The 27042-nt window shown below is 43.6% G+C and overlaps 1 protein-coding gene across 4 annotated transcripts in view; it reads right to left on the reverse strand.

The window, feature by feature from the left end:
* ERI3 (ERI1 exoribonuclease family member 3) overlaps positions 1 to 27042 on the reverse strand; it is a 129522-nt gene that overhangs the window by 96247 nt on the left and 6233 nt on the right. For 3 of the 4 annotated variants that reach the window (XR_010029024.1, XM_063165959.1, XM_063165960.1), the window contains exons 2-5: positions 23415 to 23689; positions 9425 to 9541; positions 3282 to 3341; positions 974 to 1065 (exon numbers count right to left, since the gene is read on the reverse strand). Coding sequence is in view for 3 of the 4 variants with exons in the window: in XM_063165959.1 (XP_063022029.1) it covers positions 974 to 1065; positions 3282 to 3341; positions 9425 to 9541; positions 23415 to 23666 (521 nt within the window). In the remaining variant the exon portion in view is untranslated. The remainder of the gene's footprint in view (positions 1 to 973; positions 1066 to 3281; positions 3342 to 9424; positions 9542 to 23414; positions 23690 to 27042) is intronic. The other variant, XM_063165961.1, reaches the window with a different exon arrangement.

Here is a 27042-nt window from a genome sequence, read left to right on the forward strand (position 1 = left end):
AAAGAAAAGGCAAGGAGCTGCCACTCTGCAAAGACTACTTGTCAGGGAAGAACTGGTGCTGATTGCTCCCAGACTATGTGCAGTTTATTTAGGCTTCCAGCTTGGGGAAACCAATGTCACAGTGAGAACCAAGTAACACTACTAACGAGTTGTGGCTGTCAGTTTAGGATGGGATGTGTCAAGCCCATGCTTTACTGCTGTGATAACAACAGGAATCTTTATCCAGCACCACAGGGAAATGAAAGCTGAAGCAAGATTATACTAATCCAAAGGAATTCAGCTCTATAGGACACTGATCTGCAAACACTTTGGAGATTGAACTAATTTAATTTTCGGACATTTAGCTCCATTCTTACAATGACATTTTTAGGTTGTGGCCTAGCTATTTTTCTAACAAAACATGCACATAAACTAACATTTGCAGATCCCAGTGCAGGCCCCCACCTGGTACTTGCCAGATATTCACCCAGCTGATGAAGATGACCTTAACGATAAGAACACCACTGGAGCATGCCAGACCTGGCTTCTATTCTGCTTGTGTTCTGTTCCAAAGACTACTCTGTGATTCACATTGAATTACTGTGCCAAGATGACAGAAAAATCCTTAAATACAGGAAGTCAGGTAAGGATCATCACTTGATCATTCACGTATGCACTCAGAAATATCCATCCCTTTGGAAATTATATTGGGTAAAAGGCAAAACATCCCAAAGCTCCAGTTTAAACTTTTCTTGCGTTCTGAAAGGTTTCATTTGCTATAGGGAATATCCTAGGCAGTGATCTTGCACCACGCCCAGCACCCACCTGTCTTCTGAAACAACTTTCCTCTCCCAATTATGCATGGCAAACAACAATTTCCCTAAGAAACAATGAGTAGGGACAGTTGGAGGCTTGCAAGGACAAAGACATATGCACTACAAGCAAGAATGGAGCAATAAAGCCCAGGAAAATCTCCCTCCCCTCCCATACTCACATCACTTTCAAATCCCAGTCTCCACAGGTCACAAAAATCGACTTGACGCTGGGATCTAAGAGGCCTTCCTTTGCCATCCACTCGTCAACCCTCTGAAAGGAAGGCAAGAAAAGAGGATGAGTTTTGCAGAGACAGGCCGAGCCACAAGAGTTAAACTCAGATAAGCTGCTTGCAATCAAGAGAGAAGAAAATTGTGATCTTATCCAACCTCTCCCTCTCTCTCTTCTCTCTTTGCTTGCCATCTCAACAACAGCACGTTTGGACCTTTGAAGATTTCTGATAGGAGACATCAGGCAACCAGAGGAGAGATGATCTTATCAGACACCGCAGCAGCTCTGCTTGTGGAGGGATGAAAGTTGCTCAGCGTTAACGGGACGACACAACCGTGCTGTTACCTGGCATTTCTCCTCTCCCTGTACCAAAGAGGCTCGTAGGAAACATAACTTTTGTCCCCTCCAGTGAGGAGAAAAGACAGGTACATTGAGATGGCACCCTTCCCCTACAGCATTTTTCACATACACTGATTCATATAGCAGCAGGGGGATATGGGAAGGGGAAAGAAATGGAAGGGCTGGGCACACACAGGCGCTGTGTGGCAGTAACAAGCAAAGCCAGGTGTCCCCTTCCTCTCCAGGCTGGATCCCTCTTTCCTTCTTACAGTTCTAAAGTAGTGCTTGTTCAGGGTAGTGTGGATTTAAAGTGGATCCACTATTCCTGAACAACTTCCCACAGGGACAGACATTCTGGGTCCTCTTAAAAAATGGGCCATGTTAACCTGGAGGATGCAATCCACCTCAGGGATTAAGGAACTAACCTAGACTAGAAACCCTGCACAGACAGAAGCCCTGCATACACACTCAGTCCAGCTAAAACTAGCAGATGATGTTCCCAAAATCTTGCAGTGGCAGGCAATCAACTGTTACTATGCAACTTCATTAGCAGCATTTTCAATGCTTGAGCAACAGAAATCCCTCCTCTTTTCCCTTGCTTGACACCTTTCATTCCTGAGCAAACCAGCTTGCCTCAGAAGCTGCCTGACCTGAATCTCATTTTAACCTAGAAACATGCTGCTGTATGAACACCTTTTCTGTCCAAATAAAAAAAAATTCTACATAAGTGTTTCCACACTCTAAGAAGCTTCCATAGAAACAGAATGAACCATTTTCTGGAATACTCCAGTGGCAATCTACATTCACCCATCCAGGCAAAGAGGGCTCTCCCTCCTGGGGGAAAGAGGCTCATGCATCCATATGTTTATGGCCAAGCAAGACTGCTGTATGCTCTCTGGAGAGCTGGGGGTTTGCATGGATGTGAGACACCCCCTCTGCAGAGCACCATCTTCAGTCTCATGTCACCAACACAGCCTTTCCTGCCAGGGGTCAATGCCTCTTCCTGTGACTGTACAACATCCCCCTGAGTAAAACTCTCCAGAAAAGCAGCATCCAGCCTCTTAGCCACACTCCCTTTGGCTAAAACGATCTCCCAGCCAGCCTCACATGAGTCTGCCCAGAGTGGGGGACAGCAGTGGTAACCTTTCTAAACTCCCTGATGTGAGTGCCCATCAAATGCTGTCTCCATGGAGGATTTTAACACCTTTAATTTGATTTCCTCAGATAAACAATTGTTGCAATTATTCTGATTAGGAACAATTAGGTTACACAGCAGTGGAAATCCTGACAGAGATGACGCATCAAACACCAACCTGCAGCCCAAGTAGGCTCTGCTTGAGGAGGTTTCCTTCCCTATCTGACTACCAACAAAAGCTATTGATGGAGAAATACTTCCAAGTTAATTAAGCCTTAAATGCTCTGGGAATTCCACATTAAGCAGAAGGTATTATTAGGGCTGTATCTGCATTCACGCATCCTTTAGATTAGATTTCAGAGGCCTTTTCTTTCTATACTACATGTATTATTGAGCATTTAAATAGGTAGAAAAATAATTTAATAAAGTGCTGAGGGAGGGGAAAAGAAATGAAAGCAGAATCTCCAGGAGCAGTGGTCTTGAGCAATGTCTTGGCGCCTTAAAACTGGCTCAAGAAAGAATCGCCTCTTCTCCTATTTACTGGCAGGAGTTTGGATATTTTGTCAGCACCCTTGACATGAACAGCTGGAGATGACAGATCAATGGTTCAATAATCTCAGCAGTGTGTCACCAGTGTGACAGCAAATGTTATTCTAATGAAGCTGTAATCATAGTCAAATTACGCGGTTCGATTCTCAGCAAGGGGAGGGTGCAGGGAAAGAGATGAAGAGGGGACTACAAGACCAGAGGTCAGAGTTTGAGAACTAAAGGTTACTCTGCTTACCTCAAGCACTTGCTGGAGGCTCGGCTGCCCATCCACCATGCCTTGAATAATCCCAGTCAGCTGAAACAGAGACAAACGGAAAGCAGTCACCAGAGCGGCACTCAAAAGATCATTAGAGAGGTCTACTCTCCTGTCCATCTTTCTGCAACCAAAACATGCTCCTGTGACCCACAGGGGTGATGATGAGGAACCAGCCACAGCAGAGTAACCCTGCTTGCTCCCCAGCCACAGGAAAGGGCACAGCTGTATCCCAAACACAGAAATGTAGTGGAGTTCCTACCCACACCACAAACCTGCAAATTCTCAGCATGGCAGGATCAATTTGGGGAGCAGTATCATACACCAGCATGACGCCCTTTTTCAACATGCCCTTCAGCAGTTTTGGTGTTGCCTTGATGTACACAGGCAGTGGTGACTACCAAGGTCTCTGGACATTACTCTGCTGTCACAGTGACACCACAATTTCAGTGTCAGATGAACCAAACAGAGAAATATTGGCAAGCGAGACCTGGAGTGGACCCAGTCATCCTCCCCTGAGCTGCGCAGACAGCATGTCCATGTTCCCATAGTCCATCACAGCATTCCTCAGCAGTTCAAAGTTGTATTCAAAATAATGGAATGAAATCTGAAGAAAAGCACTTTCTTCAGAGCCCTGTCTAGTCTGTTTTCCAGTAGGCTCCTTAGAAGAGGTCCTGCTAACAGATACTCCTACTGACTGCTCCTAGACTGCCCAGCTGCTCAAAGCTAAACACATCCATTAAAAGATGCAGTCTCACAGGCCTCTGCCTGTGTCTGCCTTAGAGAGCTTGAGGCACATGGAAAACAGACAATTTTTCTGTCTGCCTTCCAACTGACAAAACTGTCTTTTAACATATTGAATATTGGAGTTCAGTAGCTTGCCATCAATGCACCCAAGTAATTAAAAAAATCATTATTAGAACAAGTGCACACTATGGGATTTCACTTCATATGGCACTTTCCTGAAACTACACATCTCACACGTTTTCATAAAATAAAGGTCAAGCACAACCTAGAAGCATCCATGCCTCTGGAAGCCACAGCATCCAGTTGAGAGATACTGATGGCCACACCATCAGCCAGGAGTAACTCTTCCATGCAGACCAGCTCAAACTACTTGTACAAGATAAGTCCTCTCACAAACCAGAGGGCTCTGCTTTATTAAGTATGTGGCAACTGAAGGAAGCTAAATGGTTTCTATCTCTCAGTTTCTTTGGCTGCTTGGCTTACAGCACTGAACTCGGAGGACAGAAAAAGAAATTATAATAAACTCCAATTAAACTGTAATTACATTTAATGAATACCAAATACCTGACTCACTGAATAAACTGTAAGTGGAAAGATTATTTTCTCATAGTGACTCCATGAAATGGCAATACATACCTTTTAGGGGAAGTATTTTAATTTTAAGAATGCAGAGTTCCTCTAGGTGTGTTTCTCAAGTTCATCAAGCCATTATGAAGTGGAATTTTAGGAAAGTGGAGGGACATAGACACTCTTTTGTATTTGGGAAACTGTTTTAATAATAATCTCTATTTTAATTGTGTTAACAGCTGCTACCTACAGACTTCTATACTCTGAGAAGCAAATAGATTTGAGGAACTAATGCATGGCTCTTTAGAGCAATTTTTAAAACTCACTGGCGTGGTTTTTGCTTTTCTTGCCATCTTTCTCTCCATGTATTCTTCTGGCAGAGGTGGAAGGTTCACCTATTGCTAAGTGCTGGTTCTGCCTTTCAGACAGCAGCTCAGCCCAAATCTCTGGAAGTGACAGAAAGGTGTGCTCAGAAAGGAACACAGAATCATAGAATAGTTTGTTTTGGAAGGGACCTTTAAAGTTCATCCAGTCCAACCTCCCTCACAGTGAGCAGGGACATTTCAACTAGATCAGGTTGCTCACAGCCCCATCCAACCTGACCTTAAATGTTACCTCTGGCAACCTGTGCCACTGCTTCACCACCCTCAATGTAAAAATCTTCTTCTGTACACTTAATTGACTAGTTTAAAGTCATTATTCCTTGTCCTGTCACAATGGGGCCAAGCTGAAAAGTCTATCTTATAGGCCCTCTTAAGTACTAAAAGGTCACAACAAGGTCTCTTGGGAGTATTATCACAAGGTCTCTTGGGAGTCTTCTCTTCTCCGAACTGAACAGCCCCAAAGCTCCCAGCCTTTCCTCACAGGAGAGGTGTTTCATCCCTCTGCTCATCTTCATGGCCCTCCTCTGAACCTGCTCCAAGAGGTCCAAGTCTTTTCTGTGCTAAGGATGACAGGTGACATTTCACTATCTCAGCCAGTACTAATGCAAATGGTTTCTACCATTGCAGGCACCCTCAGGACAGTACCTGTGGAGCACTGCACCCCTGATGCCATGAGAGGACAGGGTATAATGGCCTCATCCAGATATTTCCCATCAGGAGGAGGGAGGGATATGGAGGCAGATGCAGAGGTGTCACCAAGAGTCACTGCTTATTCTTGCCCAAAACTCCTTCTGCCCTTCCCTGCCAGGCTAGCAAAGCACCAGCCTGTGTGTACAAGGACACATTGCCAAGCATACACACACGAGATTCACACTGCAGAAATCACACACATGAATACAAAGGAATGTATCTGCTCCATAGGTACATTTCAATAAAGGTCAGAGTGCTCAAACTGGACCAGATTTCTACTCTCTCATCCTTTCTGATACTTTTTGTTATCAGTTATGTCCATCTGCCACATCCAACCTAGTGCATTGGATCTCTGCAGCATTATCTGGTCTTGCAGCTTTGAAGAAGTATAAAACACAAAACTGTACAATTGTAAAATTTCACTGGTTATCCCAAGAAGCATGAGGTACTTGGGAACATACACAAGCTATAATGCCTTTATCTTTTTGTATTTTTTTTTGTCTATTCCTTCAGGAAAAAAAAATCAATAAAAATTAGTCATAAAAAGAGAGCCAAGTATCGCAAAAAGATCTGTACAAGCACCTTGCATGTAGAGGGAACCTCTCCTTATGCTCCTGGCAAGAACTTTCTTGGGCACCAGAAAAATCATCTGCATCTTCCAACAAGGCATGATGAGCTTTATACACCTAGTAACAGCTTTTAACAACTTTTCCACCTAAGTATTCAGCTCTCCCCTCACAATAACCAAGTTTCACGACCTGTTGTTTTACAGAAGCAGGTCAGGAGAAAGGGGACGAGATGAGGTCTCAGAGTGAGCCAGCACTGGAAGAAAGCTCCTGGCCATTGATGTGGGGAATTGGAGAAACATCCCGTAGCCAGGGGAGAGCACAGACACACCAAAAGGTAAGCAAAGCAATGTCTTGAGGGAGGCAACAAGCTCTCCACCCTTCCAAGTACCCTTCCCATGCTGTGCTGTTGTCTTCAAGAAGGAAGAGTGATGGAAGAGGTAATCCAAACCCAAGGAGTAATGTCAAACAACCCCAGTAACCCTTCCACACAGAGTCTACACCAAGCAGCTCTACTGCTTAGCAAAGGCAGGGGGGAGAGGGGAAATCAGCAGCACAGCAGACAGGCTCCTGTGTAATGTCAACACCAGTGCTTTTGCTAGAGAGTTTATCTGGGAAATCATCGTATTTCTACTCCAAGACAGTTTGCTGATTACCTAAGCACTTGTCTCTGGTGTACCATCTGATAATCAGGCCTGGTCTTTCTTTGTAGACAAAGAGGCCAATAAATCTCAACCTTTGTAAGTAGAGGTGCCTAGACAAAGCCCTTTACTGGCATTTAGCAAAATTAGTATTTTTCAGAAAACATAAACCAGCAGAAAGTCGATAACAAGTGCTGGAGCAGTTCAGGCAGCAGCTCTGCAAGAGCACATCCTGGCTGTGTCCCTGGGGTCTCAAGCAAACCTGCACCAGTGGCACCCCACTGTTCAGGTTCACCAGTGGCTCTCAGGGTAGGGTTTCAAACTCAGCCCCATACATGGGCCTCAGGAACAAGCACATCTCCAGCCACGATCCCACTCTTGGGGATCTTTAACAGGCCAGGGGACTGCCAAGCCAGGAAGGACAGGGGCCATGCTGAGCACTAAGTAGCAAGGGGTAAAATGTAGGGGTAACCAGGAGCCAGTGACATCAAGGCTAGGATTAAAACCAGCTTTCTAATCCATGCTGTTAATAACAGAGGACTTGCCAAACCTGGCAGTGCAGCCTTTTTGCACCATTGATAGACACAGGTGGGGGTTCTGCAGTCATTTTGCCTGCTGGCCTCAGTACTGCCCATTTTCACCCAGCTCTGGGCATGATGCCAGACTGAGGTTCATGTCAGAGTCTGCAGCAGAATGCTGACCTGGGACACCTGTGCCCATCCTGCAAAAGCACAGCCATCACAGACACACAGACACACTCAGCTTGACTTGCTTCAAGGCTCCACACAGGAGACACAAACACCTGGTCCAGACCCCCAAGAGCAAGAGAAAACCAAGAAACCATCACTGCAGTACAGGAGCAATAGATGGGCTGGCTGTTGGTCACAAGGTCATCATCTAGAGAAGCTCTGAATGTCCTCAGATTGCAGCAGGCTGGAGGCTCTGTTCAGCTCACAAAACTGACCCACACGCACACAGCAAGCAACTCATGCAGACTCTTGTGCAAGAACAGAGCTGCAGTCTTTAGAAACAGGGGAAAGCACGCAATAGAGAGATTTCCAGAAAAGGGAGTTTTGGTGGGAGTAAATGAGACAACTTCTCTCCAGAATTTAGGTGACTTGCAAGGCCAACATTTTGGGCTCAGCTCTAGAAGATGACGTTGTCTTTAGCAAAGATCAGGTGCAAGCTGTGAGATTTATCACATTTGTACAAGCATATGTCCAGCAAGTCTCATGGGGACAAGGACAGCCAAAGTAGTTGCCCAGCCTTCTAGCATTAAGGTTGCAAAACCATTTCCATTATAACCCTCTGTTCTCACACATTTATAGGTTTCTGAAAGCTCTTCTCTGGGGAATAATGTTTTCTGGGCTTAGTGGTTTTTTTTTTTTTCTTTTTTTTTTTTAGTTTAAATAAAATACCTTCAGACGGTTTTGAGTTACAGCAGAATAAAAATAAGTATTTGTTTTTACAATGTGAAAATATGGAAGGGGCTGGTTGGTTCTGGAGGGGACTCTACCTAACACAGAGGAGTCATTTTTCATCAGGCTAGTACAGGTGGGACAAGCCCTCCACGGGCTTAAGGCTGTAGCCAGAGAGGTAGGGGAAAACACATCATGGTGTTGGTGACAAGACAGGGACAGATGAAGAACTTGAATACACTGATTCCCACAGTCAGTATTTTAGTGATTGTGCTGGCCAAAATTGAACCATTGGACTGACAGGGAAAAAAGCTCAAAGCAAAAGGAACTTAAAGTTTCTTTTGGTGATTATGGCAAGGAGGGAAAACACACTTGGAAAAATAGTTAACTTTTTCGGTGAAATAAAAAAACAAAACAAAAAGCCACCCCAAATCAACAACAAAACCAAACCCCTGCTCCTCAACTCCTCTGAACCATCAGGGATGACATTTATCACCTTCATTCCATATCTGGGGAAAGGTGGCCACAGCTCAAAAGCAGCTGTCCTCAGCAATGAGAGTAAGCAAGTAAAGAGCAATCAAGTGGCCCACAATTACAACAACCAAAAGGAAAGTCTTAAAAATGCAAATGTGAATTATCCTACCACTCTGAAGGACTCCCCAGATCCTAACATGCAGGCCCACAGGAGAGTCATTTAGTGCCTCTGAACCACACATTTGCAAAGCACTGTCTTTCCTCAGTCCATGCTCTCTTTGATCTTCCCCACCACAGAGGAGAACAGCAAAATTTCAAGAGCTCATAAAGAGGTTACAGGATTTTGAACATCAGCTAACATGAGTGTGTTTATTTGGTGGTCACCCTACTGAGACATTTTTTAGCTGTAAATACAATTATCTTAGTTGGTTGATCACAGCTAGAGTTATTTATGAATCCAAAGTGATGTCTTTACACATTACTGCAATAACAAAAAATTATTCTCTTTGTCATTAACCCAAGACTGGCATGACACACTGCCTTGCAGCTGCACCGTGAAGAGGCGACCTGAGTCCTGGTGCAATGGAAACCTGCTTCCCAGAGAGACTCTTGGAGCACCAGGGAACCTTTGCACTTTACCTCTGTACAGAAGGGCGTAAGCTGGGGATGCACCACAGGCTGAACATACATGTGAAAGGTGGATTCGATCTCCATCGTCCTGCCATTCAGCTTCAGGATAGGGAATTCGATGATTTCCTGAATAGGGCAAAAAGAAAAGCAGCTGTTCATTTAAAACAAACAAGAAATGAAGATGGAAATGATCCCATCTAGCGAGGTGGCCTGACAGCCCCAAACAAAAATAAACTCAACACAAAGCTCTGCAGAAGTGGGAAGGTGGTGCCACAGCACAGAGCACATCCAACACCACTAGAACAGACGAGGATGGTGCTGATGCTCATCGCAGCAGGGACAGGCTGCAAGGAGGTCTCCGTGCTCAGCACTGCAGCTGCACACATCACTGCCTAAGCTGAACCTAAGGAAGGTGGTCTCACACCAGTCCCATGTGCTACCCAGGGAATATGAAGCTGTGCTCACAATGGGCTCACAGCTGTTTGGCAAGGACATTGCAGGGGCTGTGCCCTCCCCAAGACCAGTCTCGACCCTTCCAGCCCACCATCCTTTTAGAGGACACCATCACAAAGACAACAGGGACTACTGCATGAAGCACCTCCTTCTCTGGAAAGGCTGAGGAGGACTGCCCTCCTCCAACAGACTGGGAAGAGGAGCTGAAAGCTTCCCCCACATCCATCCCTATGAGATACAGCACAGTAGCAAGCCCTGCTTCATTTTCCTCTTTGTAGCCAATTTATGCTGATAGGGAAATAAAAACGTTCCTTCATCAGAAGAATGTTCAATTATTTGAATAATCAGCAATCAAAAATTTACATGAACCTGTTAATAAAAAGTTTAAACAAATCCAGTTGCGATGGATTTCTCAATTATTAAAAAATATACATGAAATTAAAAAAGCCACCCACTGAATAAAAGCGATAAAATCCTTTGTGTTCACCCCCCTCCTCTCCACTCCCTTTCTTCATTCTAGTTTAATGTAAGAGGAGAAGTGACAATTTGTTTGGTGTCTTTAAAGAATAATTTGTCTATGTTATTTAATAGAGATCCATGGCACCAAGGTTCTGGAGTGCAAATGAGCCTGCTGAGTGATATCCATGCAACAAGCCTCTCAAATCACTTCTAGAGAAAAACAGAGAGAGGGAGAGAGAATAAAAAAAATATTGCTTTTTAATATTCAAAAACAGTTTGCAAAATTTAATCAAAGCAGAGCAAAAGCTAACATTTTTACCACTTTGACATTTTTATTAGTGCTTTCATAAATTTTTAAAACATGAATGGAATTAGTTTAACGACAAAAAAAAAAACTGCCTGAAAACATCTGGAAGAGACAAATAAGAAATAATAAAAAATGGAAAAAAAATCCAACTCCTGTGAGTAAAATTAGCATGTGAAAAATGCAGCCGCTGCAGAGGAACTAACACACTTTTTTGGAGCGTGGTTGCAACCCTCATGACCTGCAGGCGGAAATTATCGTGAGGTTACACATATGAGCTGATGACATCACCATCCCACCAGGCAGCAGGAGGGCAAGAAGCTGGGTGTGTAAATGGAAACAACAGATAATTTAAATAGCCAGGAGAAACACCCAATTTCCATGGTGGGCAGAGCCCAGGGACAGAGCAGAGCAGCTCCCCAGTGCAGGAGGGCACAGCCCAGACCAGGGCACATGGAGAGCACGTGCTGCTGAGATGGAAAGTTAGGAAATAATGTAAAAATCAAATAAAGTGTTAACAGTGTGGAAGTGCCCAGGTGTAGACATTGAGCAGTGAAGCTGCAAAGGACGCATGGCTTATGCATTTCCTCATGGTCCACTGTGCCACTCCCTGTGCACGCTGTGCTGGATGAGGCAGAGTGGATGGATGGGCACATCCTTCCCTACTGCCATACCACCCCACTGGGAGTCACCAAGTTTTCCCAGGAAAGAGAGCACACTTGACCCAGGGGCTCCAAGGGAAGGAGAAGGCACACACCAAACACTTGAGTATTAGCCAATTTGCCTGTTGTGGTGCAGCCAAACTCACCAGCTTCAGCCACCCAAGAGGACCCATGGAAACCCAAGACAGTAAGAAATCAGCTGGATACAGCTGATCCTCCCCTCAAAAGGGCCACCACAGACAGGCTCTGAAAGCAGCAAACTTCTGTTCAGAAGGAAAACAGACTGCAAAGTTTGAAGTCAACAGACAGGCTGCCATAATAGAGCCTGACTTAACCTCAGAATAACATCATTCCATCTTTCAAATGGGTCTGGGGCATCTCACTGCCCCTTAGGCCTGCATCCCACCCAGAGGGTGATCATGGAAGCAAGGCAAGCTCACGGCAAGGCAAGACAAACATTTCCCTTTCCAGAGAGGGACACACACCGGCTGGATTTCAGAGCAGGGCTGTGCTGCAATGCTGGGATGTACCCTAAGGGACCACAAACATCCTCAGGGGCCATCAAGTGGCTGGACGCAAAGCGAGACTGAAAGACAGGCTGCTGCTGATCTGATACACAAAGGCGTCCTCGCCTTCCAGAACCAAAGGCAAAAAGCACTTCCAGGAGGGTCGGATTAAGACAGACGGAGGAAATAAAAAGCCATACTTTAAAAATGTGGAAAATGTAACAATATCCAGAATTACTGTAGGTCTGTGAGAAGTGCCTGGCCAGGAGCAGGGGTGGAACCCCAGAGGCAGCTAGAGCATCTTAGGAGAAAGTGCTGCCACTCCCTTGGGCTTACTGGGTCAGTTTTTGAAACAAGTGGTAAGGAACCTTTCCCAAAAAGCAGTTTATCTGCACACTTCCTATAGCGGAGATTTTTCCAGTCTCTGGCAGTGTTTGCTCCACTGGTATCTAAGGCAACAGATACCAGCCCCATGAAATCAGCCCCACTCCTCACTAACGACGTTAGCCAGTCCTGCAATGAAATTTAACCTGTGACACTGCTGTACTTTTCATTTAAACTTTCATTTGGAGAGAAGCAGTGTTTGGAGACCCTGCAGTTTGTCCTGCTAATAAAGACAAGTGTTGGGACCTTTAAAGGTGCCATTCATCTTTTGCCTTTATTAAATTCAATTTTCTTAAGCCCATGATACATCATGAAATTAAGAGTTGACATTCCTGCAGAAACAAAAATATCTATCAAACATAAACAGAAAGGGGGGAGAAAAGAGGCCTCTATTACCAAGAATTTATGACTTAAAGTAGATCTGTTTCCACTTTTTTTCTCTCTCTCTCTCTTTTTTTTTTTTTTTTTAACAAGCATATGGTTTGTTTTAGATATCTGAAATGTTATTACAGATCTAGAATTTCATTAGTAATTATTATGAAACGGTGAGCACTTAGACACTCATACACACAACCCCCCAAGAGACTGTGATGCAGGAAGGCAGCCGGGTGCTCTCTCATGTTTCACAGCAGCCCAGTGAGCTCAACATGCTCAGCTCCATCTCCACCATTCAAGGACCTTCCCTGCTTCCTCCCAGGCAGGAAAGGTGGAGGAAAGCAGCATGAAGGAGTTAAGGGCAGAGATTCACTGACACTTCCTTTCTTCTATCAGAGCCTGACCATCCCAAAGTGTTACCTTGAGATCCTCACATATATCCACTCCAACACTGAGCAAATGTTCCAACTTTGGCAGTGATTTGTGCCAGCAGCATTTGGGGCTTCTAAGCCTTCCCTCTGCCCCCACCAGCAGCTTTTCCTTATAGCACAACCAGGAGTTATGGATGTGCTAAAATAATGCTGAGGGTGTCCAGAGGCTGCAAATAGCCGCGAGCTACCAGAGAACAAATGTACTCATTTGAATTTTGCGAGCACTGCAATTAGGTATTTTATTTAGCACTGCAAAGTAACTTGAAAGGAAATCCAGGATTCAAACCACCACCAATAAATAAGTGGCTTTTTATTTTCCTTTCATTGTCAGAGAAGTTGAACATGTTTTCTGTTGAGAAATTCTGCACAAGGCTCCCAATTACAGGCATTTGCATTTATATTGTTGGAACACAGAGCTTCTAAAATCAATATTAACACGCTTAAAGAAAAAAACATCAGCACCCTGTCCCTCCCCTCAGCTGTGCCCCCAAACACAGTAACAATAGGAACCTACAGAGCCAGAGGCTTATACAGATCCATTACCAGGTCCACTCTCTTTATAACACTCCTACATTTACTATTTCAAGGTACTCCAAGCAAATCTATGTGACAGCTTCCTCAGAACTTTTGTCCTTCTGAAAAACCAAGGGTTTAAAAAAAAGTTCCAGGTAGAAGTCTCCTGTGCAACCTGGCTGTCCCTAGCCAGTGGGTTGAGCAGCAGCAGGGTAACTGTGGAATGGCTAGGGACTTTCTTTTAAGAGGGATTTGAAAAATTCTTAACGGCATATGAAAGCACTGCTATAAACCCAGTCCTTACTTACCCAGTTGTCCTATATGAAACTCCCTTCCCTTTAACGCCAGAGCAGGGATGCATCAATTCAGCTGTCTTGATCTTGTTAATAAAAGAAATGAACAAGCACAAGACTATACTTGCTAAACAATTTCCAGTCAGAGAAGAAGGCACCTGAAATTACCCTAATTCCCATAAAGGAATCTTATTGCTTATCCTTTTTGCTTATCATTATGGAGAAAGAACAAAGTGCCAGCAAGAGCTTCCCAGCTCTCAAAACCTTTTGATCCAGACACCTATGTACAAAGTGGACAGGGCACACTTCAGGACACAGTTATATATTTGAGGAGGACCGTATGGCCCATTCAGTTCAAAAACTACCAGAGAATAATTTATCCCTCACTCTAACCCTCATGTGAAGAAGTTTAATAAACACAAGAATAAAAGATGCCCATAAAAATCAGAGCTGACTGTTCAAAATGCAATAAAAACAAGCAGAGGCTGTTGAGAGAAACAGATTTTGTCTGATAAGGAAAAGCATAAAACTTCTTACCAAAAGAAATGTTTACACCTTCAAAAAAGGTAGGGGCAGAACATGCAAGGGAGTGTCTGTGGAGGGACAGAGCTTAGCACCAGCTCATGTTGTTCAGGGATGGTTTTCCCCCCCTCCTCTTTAAAGAAAAAAAAGTCATTTTATGCACAAGGAGCTTATTTCTTAAACAAACACTCGTGTTTTTGATTTACACCACGGGCTGCTCCTAAATAATTTATGGCGGGTTAAATTTATTGCACAGCCCTGGCCGGCTGCAAATTCGAATTGCCAAATAATTAGATTTTAGGGCAATGCTTATAAATTATCCGCCGATTTGTCCGGACTTGTTTGTCAGTTGCTTTGTGCTTCGGGTCATCTTTGGCATTTCGCTGTTTGTGTTTTAATTGCTGATTTACACTTTGACAGATGAGAGTTGATGCCTCCAAGATCGGGGAGAGGGTGTGGGGGCGTTGAAGAGCAGAGAGAATCAGAGCTTTTAAAGCCTTGTGATTTTCTTTTTTTTTCCAAGGCAATTAAAATCGAAAAGGGACATAGTAAGGACAGCACTAGCCGAACAGATCTGCCTCCCCAGTTTCCATCCTCTGCCTTAATTATTATTTTAACTAAAGCCATTTCCAAGTGAGCAGCCTTGCACTGGCCCTCAGGGGCAGTAACCAAGATGACCTCATAGGTCTTTTCCCCACTTCTAAATTTTTTATTAAACTAACCAAAACAAGTACCATAAAGGCAACACCTCTCCAGTGTGGAACAGCAGGACTTCTGCTGAATCAGGGCTATGCTGGCTTTCCAAAGGATGTCTGCCTGCACACACACTGTGGAGCCTCTCAGCGCCTTAGTCCTGGCTAAGTAATTCTGTGTACTGATTAAACCTCTCAAAAGGTCTTTGGGGAAACAGCTGACCTCCAAATTTCTTTTTTCCATCACTACCTAGCTTAAAATACACATAAGCATACATCTAACAAATTGATACATTTAAAAGTACTACTATATCCTAGAAAAGCATGAAAGGAAATACACATCAAAAACAAAACACAAGAGAACTGGAAGGAATATGGGAAGATCATGAAACACTGGGATAGGATGACATGAAGAAAAATTCTACTGCCTGACCATTGATTATCCAATATTTCTTCTTCCCCCTGCTCTCAGGTGAATCACACTTCCTACCCCCAACGCTCAGACACTGAAGCCCAATGTCAAAGGCTAGATTTCCTCAAAGATAAATTTTGAGTTGCATTTTGGGTTCTGCACTGACATCAAACGTGGCTCTTGTTTCCCAGTGCTGCCTTACAACTCTGAGGGTGAGGGACCATTTCTCTTTCTTTAATAGAAGCTGAAATCCCCATCTAATCACATGCCTCCAGGAGCTTCAGCTTTAAAAGAGACATCTAGTCCATGCACCTGCCTGAGGGCAGCATCATCACCCCCTAAATAATTTCTGACTTTGTCTAGGCTGTTTTTACCGACTCCAATAAGAGAGACTCACATACTCCCCAGGCACTCACTCTATCCTCCTGTTTCATTAGTCTTATCATTGGGAAGTTTTTCCTAATGTCTAATCTGAATTTCCCTTGCTGTTGTTTAAATTCCCAACTGTTCTTCATACCCACAGCAGACACAGGCCAGAACATTGCCTTTCTCATTTTTGCAACAAAGACCTCATCTTATATACACCTCTCATCACTGCATTAAACACAACCCCAATGCCATCCAGGCTGCACTCACAGCTGCATTTTCCTGTGATCACCCCTACTCACACTCACTGACTGTCTTATTCACTCTCATGAAAAAGTATCTTTTTTTTCTTCTAAAGAGTATGGAATACAAAGTGAAGTACTTAATCAGCTCAAGTCCCTTCCTAAAGGACCAACAAAAGGAAGATCCACATCTCACAAATGATGCTTTTCTCCTAAACTTACCACTGTGGTCTTTGGGAGTTTTTCATGCCTGCCGTTGCACCTGAAATCTTGACAGCAGGCTCACAACCCATGTCCTGCCATTCATAACAAAACTTCCAGTAATCATTTTCTCCCAGGCTGGTTCCTACCTCTCACCACCAGCATCATCTTTCCCTGCCAAAACTCACTAAGCTATTTTGATCTTTCCAGCAGGACCCAGACATCAAGAATAAGGCAGAATTTCCCTCTTTTCACACATGGGATGAGAAATATAGACCATCAGACATCAACACTTCAATGTGTTTCTTCAAGCACTATTGACATACATTTAACCACCCAGAACATCTCTACTGACACAGCCAACAACAATTTAAGCTTGACAGTTTGGAGGAAGTTTAGCACTCAGACCAAGTTAAAAACAGCACACACACACATTTCCAAGTATTACCTTTCCACTGCAAGATGGCAACTACACTATATCCTTTTTCACATCCACTCCTCTCTATGGCAGACAAACAGCCTGTGCAGTCCCTGTTGCAGAATTATCAGATCATTTCAAGTCCCAACCTCTTCACCTGATATTGAGCAGGACAAATGATCAATGTTCCCAACGACACTAAAACATCTGGGATGGGTAGAAAGGGCACATTAGTGCATGTAAATGAATACCCAGGGTTTTACAGACATCACAACTAGCTGCTGATGGCAGCACATTTCTGCCTGACAGAAAGGAACTAAATAATGTTATGAAGAGTTATTTTGCCAGCTAACAAGTGCACAGATCAACAAAGAAAACACAGGGATGGTTGCACAGCAAGCTTGGCATAAAGGGGGAAAAGTCCACAAGATTTAAGCACGTCCTGTGTCCCTCTCACTAAAAGAGCTGAGCTGCATTGCTTCTTTATCAGGAAGGTTTTGTTCAAAGTTAAGACAGACCACTTTAACACAGCAAAGACAATTTCCCAGGAACCATGGCAGCCTGAAAAGCATCATCCCCAAGTAACACTAGCTGGGCACTATGCCATGACAGAATACTGCCTAGTTAAAACATTATGCTGGGAGTGATGCAAAATACTTCCCATGCCTCAGAGGCTGTGAAAGGGCAGCAGGCACACACTGACCATCGAGAACCACACCAGGCCATGCACATGGCAGGACAAGCACAGCAAATATACAAACCTGGATATACTTCACATCCCCTTCACTTCAGAAATGCACATGATGGGAGTATTTCAAGAAGCACACGTAGCCCTCACCAGTGGCTTTATGGAGAGGCAAACAATCCAGCACATTCCTGAGCTAGCTTGGATCTTTTCCTTTCAGGGTGACTGCAGCTCAACTACTTTCTGCTGTAACAACAAGTCTACTTAACTTTGCAACTTGTCACCTAAACTATGTGTAATGTTTGCACAGCTAAGGATACAGTGTTCAAACAGCACAGGTGGGAAATTGCACTCCAGGATGCATAACTGATGTGGGATCTCCGCACACTGTGAGGGAAAGGGCAACATGACTGATTGCTTTAAAGTAGTCATCTCATCAGCCTGTCAACAACCAAGCAAAAGCTGAGCAGGTTAGGCCAGGTTAGGACTGCAGCCATTGGCCACCTGAGTGCCTTGGTATTTTAGAATTGTTGCTATAATAATGCTGGGTTTATATCTTTAAATAAAAAATTGCTTTGATTTTTTTTTCGTACATCAGATGTCTTGCCTGGTGGTCTCATGGTTGTGCTCTCCAGGAGACTTGGGTTCAATAACTGTTCATATTCTCTAGCTCATCAGGTTTAAAATAAATACTGCTAATTCTGTTGCCTGAAGTCATAACCCACCCTGTCAGATTGATATGGGTCACAGCAAGGTTGTCCCCACTTACTGGGAGAATGAGAGAGGTCTCCAAGTGCAGGTCTGACACCAGGTGCAGTGCAACCCTCTAAAGCTACAAGGCCTAAAGAAGTTGGCTCAAAAACTCAATGCAAACAGGAAAATGCATTTGAAAGGGCTCTTATATGAACCGTTTACTGCCACTCCAGAAATTTAAAGCATTCTGATGTAAGAACAATAGCATAATAACAGCCATAACTGACAAAGAGGTGATAAATATATACATATTTACTTACTTGTAGTAAAAAGAAAAAAAATACTTTTAAGTCACTATGTTACATGTATTTTTAACAGCATTTCTCTACAAACAGCATTGTAAGAAGCTGAATGGAGAAGTAGGTTATTAAAACTACACCCAAGCCTAACATGCATGAACATAGGTAATTACAGATTAATATTCTACTGTAATACTTATGCTGAGTTAAAGTTGCCATGGGAAACAAGCCTGAATTTCTTTATTTTTCAGCAACTCATGATCATCCTCAATAAAGGTTTTGGCAGGTGATTTCTAGTGCATTGAGCTTAACAGCCACACAAAAACAGTGCAAGAAGAAAGCTGCTACGTGGGGATGTCTAGCTAGAACAGGCAGGCACAGGCACACACATGTCCTCTATCCACCTCAGGGTAGGATTGTGACAATGTCTGTGACTGTGTGAGACACCTGCATTCCCATCCTGGCCTTCAGCTGGGATTGCTTGGATTCAGCCTCCACAGGAAATGATGTGGAAAGCACACAGAGGGTACCTTGCAGCCTGCTCCCCTGCAGATGAGCGATCCCTCCATCGCCTCCACCTGCAGCAAGTTTGTGATTTCAAGGACACATTCCTCCCACAAAGTACCTTCAGGCATGGCTCCCAAGGCAGCTTCCCTATCCTCTATCTAGTCACCCTACACAGAGAGCTTGGCAGGGACTGCACATCTGTTGATATGGCCTAAATTTGGTGGAAATCAGCATCCATTCCCATTACAAGGTCAGCCTATAAATCACAGCAGCTCAGGAGCAGAGACACACGACTCAGTTGTCCCTGCTGCAGTAACAAGATTGCAGATAGAGCAGGACAGGCAGCTGCACAGATCATCACAGCCACTCCAGCTGTACCTGCCCGTGACTGGGAGCTGGATGTGAGACTGATGTTCAAGGGAAAACACATGTAATGCTCTTTTACAGCAGCACTCAAGGAAATGCACACTGAATCTGATATAACCTTCTCCTGCATTTGTACTAAATATTATCTTACAGAAAGACTGGATCCTATTTGTTAATACACTTTTGCCAATCACAGTATGTACTGTGATCATCCAGATTTATTTGAACACCAAAAATAAATTAGTAACTGAACATCTGCTTAGTCTGTGTCAGTGTTTATGGTTTTATGTTGAAATGGTGAGTGATGTTTTATATTTATTAGTATATCCAGTTTTATCTGACAGCAATTATAATTAAAAATTTTCCCAAAATAACCATCTAAATGCATGCTAAACAGAGTTGAAGTATCTAGGATACACTAACAAAAAAAAAATCAAGATATTTTTGCATTTAAAAAGTACTGTTTAGGAGGACACAGAAAACACTGTCTGTAAACAATTTATTCTTCTGCTTCTGGTCACAACCTTCTTCAGCAATAAGAAGATCTGAACATTTCATATTTTCCCTTTACAGAGAGTTTGAAAGAGGCCAATTACTACTTCCCAAATGATTACCAATTTGACTGAATCTGAGACAATGAACACCTGAAAAAACTGACATGAAAAAACGCAACTTTATCATTACCAAAAGCTCATTTAGCAGCTCAGCTACTCCTAGATCCAGCTCCTTCTAGCAGGTCAGAGATCTGATGCTCTTCTATGCTTCCATGCAGCAGACATACAGAGCTTGAATTTTATTTTATTTTCATTTAAGTGGCTTTAATAAATTAGAGATTAACATCATATATAGAAGGCTAATTTCAAATTCAGCTTTGAACAGATCTGATTTCTACCGTCAGACTTTTTATATTTAAAACAAATAATTTATTTTCATCCGCTCGGCTGAAGTTGAAGGCAAGATACTTGGCTTGCTGACTGAAAGAGGCACACCTTCTTACTGCATTAATAAAGGCAGCCACAGACCTGAGTCTGTGGAGCTGCTTAACACAGTCACTGAAAGCACTGACCATCATAAACATTGGTGTCTACAAGGACAAAGGGACAAAAGAGCAAGACTGCCACTTATTAATGCATCTTCTCATGAAGCTAAAGCTCCATATGTATCCAGCTCTATGGGCTGACAGTGTATAAAAGCAGGTACTTATAAACTCTTACCAGACAGCAAAAGATAAAAACAGAGCTGAAAAATGAAATACACCACCACCATTCAGGGTCCACCGACCTCTGCAGAATGACAGCTCCCAACTGACCCCAGTGGGCTTTGGATCACATTCCAAAGGCACAAGGTAAGCTTTAAAGAGATGCGAGAGGCCAGCCATAAACATCTCTTGCTGCCAACCCCTAATGACCTTTGGCAGGCTAAAACACTACATGACACAGAATGTGCAGTTAAAACCCCCCACACCTTCTTTTCTCTCTGGGATGGTCCCATTATTCATGCATACATCCAGAAAAGCAATAAAGCTGAGCGGTTTCTATGTGTATATAAACAAGCACTGATGGAGGGGCGTATCTTCTGAAAGCAGTCAGAAGTCAGGGCTGCGAGGATGCTCCCGTTCCTTTGTGGGTACAGGACAGGGAGCATGAAGGACCCTCGATGCCTGACGCAGGAGTGAGTGTAAAGCACAGGGCAGCGGGCACAAAGCATTCAGGCAGCAGTCTCAGCCACCAGAGCCACAATGCAGATGGCTTCCCAGGGGAATACCACTGTCCTTGACCCTCCTTGATCCCCATTACAGAGGCCATAACACGAGACCTCAGAGAGAGATGGGGCACTGTGAAAGGGAATGGAAATGAAGGGGTCTTCAGGGCTCACGAATGAGCATGAAGGACTTCCCCAGGGATAAGGGCAGCAAGGCTGCCAGTTACAGAGGAGCACGAGTAAATACAACGGGAGGGGGAGCAGATGCGGCAGTCACACATCTTAGTGCGCACAAAAAGATTGCTCTTTCAGTAGTTTCTTGTAAGAAGCCAGAATATTTTGAAGAACAGTGAGTGAGAAATGTAAAATGTGCAGTATGGTGGCAAGTGAACTCTTGCAAGATTTTTAGGCCGAACTGGCTAAACTTACAGTTATGCCTACCCACTTAAAGTAACGTGGATCACGTTACTTTAGATCCGTTACTTTGGATCTGGGTATACAGAGCTAAGCTTAGCTCAGCTCTGTATACACAGCCTTCTCAGCAAATCCCACTGCATTTGAATTTCTTTGTATCTAGACTTCTATTTTGCAGATATTAAAATAAAAGCAAAAAATTATCAGTATCACAGTGAAAATCAGCACATGACCATTTCTAGCTCCCAGCTCTGACCTCAGACCAAACCTCCAAAACCTGTCTATCAATCCTGCAGCGAAAGATTCTGTCACTAAAACTTTGCAGAAAACATCACTGAAATGCATGGCACAGATTGCTCACCATGACATACAGCCTAGCAGTGAAGAGGACAAAAGCCATGCTGGTCAGCAAAGATATAAGAGGTATGTAAGGGCATCAACTGAAGTCTCATTTTATAACATTTCCAGATTTTGGCAGGCACCTTCAGCCTCTCCAGCTACATTGAGATCCATGTAGCAAAGGTAATTTCTTTATTTGTCAAACTAATTTGTTGGTGAGGATGTGAGGCACTGACAGCCCTTTCAACACATTATATGATGCAGACAGGCACTGAACACAGCAGACTGGAAAAACAACACTGAAGAACATCTCCACCTTAAAGGTGCTATCTCACCAACAAAATATATAGCAGATCTGCATTGGCCCAGACCATTACTTTCCCTGGCAAGGACTTGGGGACAAAGCTCCTTAAAACAGTAGTAATCATATTCCACTCATGCTCCTTTTTACTGCCAGCTGTAAACTAGCTCCACATGCATCATGGTTTTGCATCAAAATGTGCACAGACCAAGCCCATATCCAAAGGGACAAGGTAGATCCAATTTACAGCTTTGACAGGTCTGTGCACCCGAGGCAGAGCATGCAGGAAATAGCCTGATATCTCACTTGGGGAGCGCTTAAGAGCCTGCTAGTAGAACTGGATGCAGAGCCACAACAGCCTCCCACAAAGAGCCAGCAAAAGAGCAGGGAATTTGCCATCCATTTTTCAAGAAACACAAAGAACAGGCAGCACCCACCAAGGCACTACTGGGGAAGACAGGAGTCAAGTTTGATCCCAACTTGCAGCAATCCTTTGTTAGGACAAGTGCAAGGGAAACCACAGCGGCACTGGGAAATGCACACGCTGCATTGAGTCGCTTCAGTAATGAGACACCACACTGAAAACTGCTTCAGCCTTTCATATAGTTGAAACAAAACAAAAGGAACTTGTGACCCAATGCAGGTACCACTAACATATGCAGACCAATTACTTTGCAGAGGAGGTTCAGTCCACTTTAGACCCAGAAATTCTGTTTGTTCGCTAACAACCTAATATCAGGGTTTTTTTTCTTTTTAGTACAGTTTTCCAGTTAAAAACCTAGGCCTTTCCTGATAACAACTGAGAATATTTTTACTAATCTGCTCTACAGCACTGTGGATGAACTGTTTGCAGATAAGTTCTGTACTTCATATGGATCTCCGTATGTCTCAAGTGGCAGAGCACTAGAAGATCTCTCTGAAGCTGAACTCTTCCTGTCTCATTACACTTCAGAGTTAAAACCCAGGCAAGATATCTGATCTTGCTGAAATGATCTAAAAACTGTTTTTCTTGTCTACTTAGAAATACCATTATGTTGCACATATTCCCATCATTCAAAATATTCTTTTCCTAAAGCTGTTCGCTACCAACAGTAGAATTTTTCCTTGCAGAATCAAACACGGCTGCCATCTATTAATGCAAGTTTCCAGCCAAAAACTTTTAAGACCCTTCCCAGTTCAGACAAATGACAAGTATACATGACTTAAATAACACATATGAATTGTGTTTTCAATAACACATGAATTGTCACTTCCTTGATGGAAATCAGACTCCTTTATTCATTCCCACCAAACAGTCCTGAGACAGCAGGTGACTGGCAAGCGCCCTGGAGAACCAGCAACAGAATGGAGGTGGGACAAACCAGAAAAAATTAGTGAGCAAGCACTGTGTTTTTCTCCTTTTATCTCTCAGAAGAGCAGCAGCAACTTGCATGGCAACAATTAACATGATTAACTATTTACCTGAGGATGAATCTGCGGTTTATCACATGTAGCCTCAAAATCCAGGACTAAGAAGTAGTGATATCTCTGTGGAGGGAAGGATGACATTGCTGCCATGGAAGCTCCAAAGCCGTGGGACGCCAGTTTCCTGCTTACGATGGAGCGGAACCCTTCGAGAACACCAGCTGGGAAGAGGAGGGACACAGCTTGTCTTGACCTTGGAAGTAAGTTTGGGGGAAACTTTGCTGCTCCAGTATGGAGGAGTGCTATCATTGAACATCCAGAGGCATCTGAAACTGAAGAGAGACTCATGTTACTCATGCACACCTACATCCCATCTCTGCTGGTTTCTGTTCACTGTCCTCCTCTGACAGGGATTCCCTTTGTGCTCCCCAGTGGAGGTTCCAGCATCACAAACCTGAAATAACACAGTAGCCTGCTTTAAGCACAATAGATGACATTTGGATTGAGCTTAAGGTGTCCAGAATCACAGGCAACTGAAAATTAACCTCTGCAAATGACTCTAAATTAAGAACTATGAGATGCACAACAGTGATGGCTCCAGGCACCAGATCACACCCCACTGCTGATCCTCATCATAACAGAACATAACACAAACCAACAAAAACACAGACTATCCAATCTAAGCCCTGTTGAAATTTCTGAGGCCTTTTATCTTTTCATATACAATGCAGTTTCTGATACATGGTAAAAATTAAACACAGCAATACACATACCAACACTACAACTCATCCAAACAGCTTGACCCTTGAAACACCTGCCAGTTGCACCAAAACATGGCATTTCCATTACAAATCCAGGTGGCTGGAGGCTGGAAGGCTCCTCCCCAGGAAAGTTCTCATTTGGTCTGTACACAAGGTTTCTCAGAGATGTGATTTTAGTGCTACACTCCACTTCTAATTTCAGGTATTTCTCCCAGAGGAGGCTATCAGTTCAACTGATCACATGCAGGTACTGCAGGAACTGTAAAATGCAAGCAGGACTCTATAGGCTACAGTCTTCCTCCCTAAGAAATACCTCACTCAGCCATCACCTTCTGATACTTTCATCTAACAAACACTATTAAATAAATTGCATTATCCATGTTGAGATGACCTGGATTTCCCCTCCTGCTACTTTTCTTCTAAAACTTTGCAGGAACAAGTTGCCAGAATTGTCACTATCCAGGATGGGTTAGCCTCAGGTCTGTTAACAGATCTACAGGAATAAGAATTCAAGACTAGTTCATGGTGTTACATGGGTGGGTACAGGGACTGATAACTAAAGAACCAAATTGCACCAACTCAGTCCTCTTGAACAAGGATAGGAGTACCCCCTCTAATTGTGTATGCATATATATATACACACACCAAGCTATATAGAATATTTAAATCTATCTGCTATATAGAATATTTAAATCTATCCCCACAGTTGGTCCCACTGCTCGTGGAAGAACTCCATCACTTGACATGCCACCCACCTGCCCTTTCATGAGCACGGCCCCCCACACCTGTGCTGGCTTTCTGCTCTACCATGAAGGGATGGAAGTACCCACCATGAGACATGGAGACAAAGTGGCCACAGCAAAACAGGGACTTGCTGCTCACAAACAAAGTCACTGTTTGCACAAAAGACGGCATTTGCTCTCTCCCATCCGTTAGTCCGTCAGGTAAATAATGCACGTGCCAAAACACACACTTAATGAGGTAAATAATATGCCTTGAATAACAGCTAAATCTGTATTTACCTGCGAGACCAGAGAAACTTGGAAGGACCAGATTAGGAGATAATTGCAGCTAAGCAGGTTGTGTGCTTCGAGTAAACATGCATTTGGTAACCTTCCCCTTCCAAGCTTTTGAGTGAAAGGCAAAAATCAAAGAAGTTGAAATGTTAAGGACCAAGCCAGTGCCCACACTGCCAATTCCACGGATATATGCATTGTCCTTGCCTCAAGGCTTTCATGTTTTGAAGCCATTTGCTTTATTAAATGCCAGAGAGCAGGTACCTCAAAAACTGAAAACTCAAGTTGCAAAACCAAAAATAAAGAGCCTAACATGGCATTTATCTTGAAGGGGCTCAGTTCTACCAATTGTCTTTTCCTCTACAGCTTTGGCTGTCATTCATAAATGCTTTACAGCCAAATAGAAGTTAGTTATATTTTCTTCTAACATGTGCCAGATAACAGATATTTAAGGTATGCATGCTTTAAATCTCCTAACTACCACGAGTCTAAAGGCCCATCACAACAAATACAATATCTCAGAATAAAGCAGCTTGTAAGTTAGTTGCAGGAAAACCTGGTCTTTAGCCTACTGCATCAAATAAAACACACAGTTGGAGTGGGGGAGGCAGACAGGCTTCAACCCCTGTATCAAACACAGGCAATAAAACATGTATTATCCACCCACCCACAGCTAGCTCTCTTCTCTAATGTATCTTAACTGGCAAGAGCAGGGTATCTGACACAGACCCCATAAATCCTCAGGCTGGGTTGCACTACACACAGTGGTGCAGAGGTTCCCAAGCCACTGAGTCCATGGCAAATGTAAACCAGCTGCCTTGGCAGGATTCAGGCACATCCACAGCAGCACCATGGCAGACCCTGCCATGGCAGGTCAGGGTCACAAAAGTACCATGTGACATCCATGGAGGAATTAACAGTGCCTGTTTACACTAACAGCTTCTGCAGGGGTCCACATCTAGCAACAGGATCGGGCTCCCCGTGCTAAAAGCAGCCTCCCTCCCCACTCTCCCATGTAGCAGAGGGAGCAGTGCTCTGAACAAAGGTGTGTGAGTGGGCTATTGCATGTGGATTTCCCTACACAGGCAGCATACAAACAAGGGCAACCCCACTGCAAACTCTGCACCTTCAGCCAAATGAAGTTTTAACGGTATGTTTACCCAGCCACTGCTCTGGGTGCCCTGGGAAGACCTCACATCATCTTCTTTGGCAAGGTCAGAGTGCCTTAGAGCACAAGATAGCTGGTGAGCAAACACACTTTATTAGATGTCATGTAAAGCATTTATAATGGCTATGACAATGCAAAGCACTAGTAATTATCCTGTACTTTTTTCCAAGAGAAAACGATGCAAGCAATGCAGCTTCAAAAATTAAAAACCCAGCTCTAGCCATATAAATCCACATGTTCAGGGATTCCATTTCCAAACCTACATAAAACACCATATATATATTTCTTATACACACAGGATCAGATTATAATCTCAGACAGTGCAAGCTGTCACATCTGGCAGTCAACCCTACTAGGTTAATATTTCATATCACACAGCTCAAATTCCTCACACAGATACGTATGAAATGTAATGGGACCATGAACTGAGGTTGGACCTCAGGAATTATTTTGACAGATTGTACACAGACCTAGGAAAATGTGACAGCACTTTACATTTGCTACACCCAGTAAGATGGGAAATGGCTGCATGTGGTGGGTTTCAGCTGGAAGATAGTTTGTGTTCTGGGCTGTGTAACATTGTGTGTCCCATATGACACTGGCTAAGTACTGGCTAAAATCAGCATCTATATTTTAAAAATAAATTAAGAAAAAAATGTTCTCTGGACATCAACTGCAGGTACCAAGACAAGGTCAGGCTGAGCACAGCTCTTGCTTCTTTAGCAGTCCAAGCACATGTA

Source organism: Melospiza melodia, chromosome 11, assembly GCF_035770615.1.
Source record: "Melospiza melodia melodia isolate bMelMel2 chromosome 11, bMelMel2.pri, whole genome shotgun sequence".
In the NCBI taxonomy this organism is placed as follows: Eukaryota; Metazoa; Chordata; class Aves; order Passeriformes; family Passerellidae; genus Melospiza; species Melospiza melodia.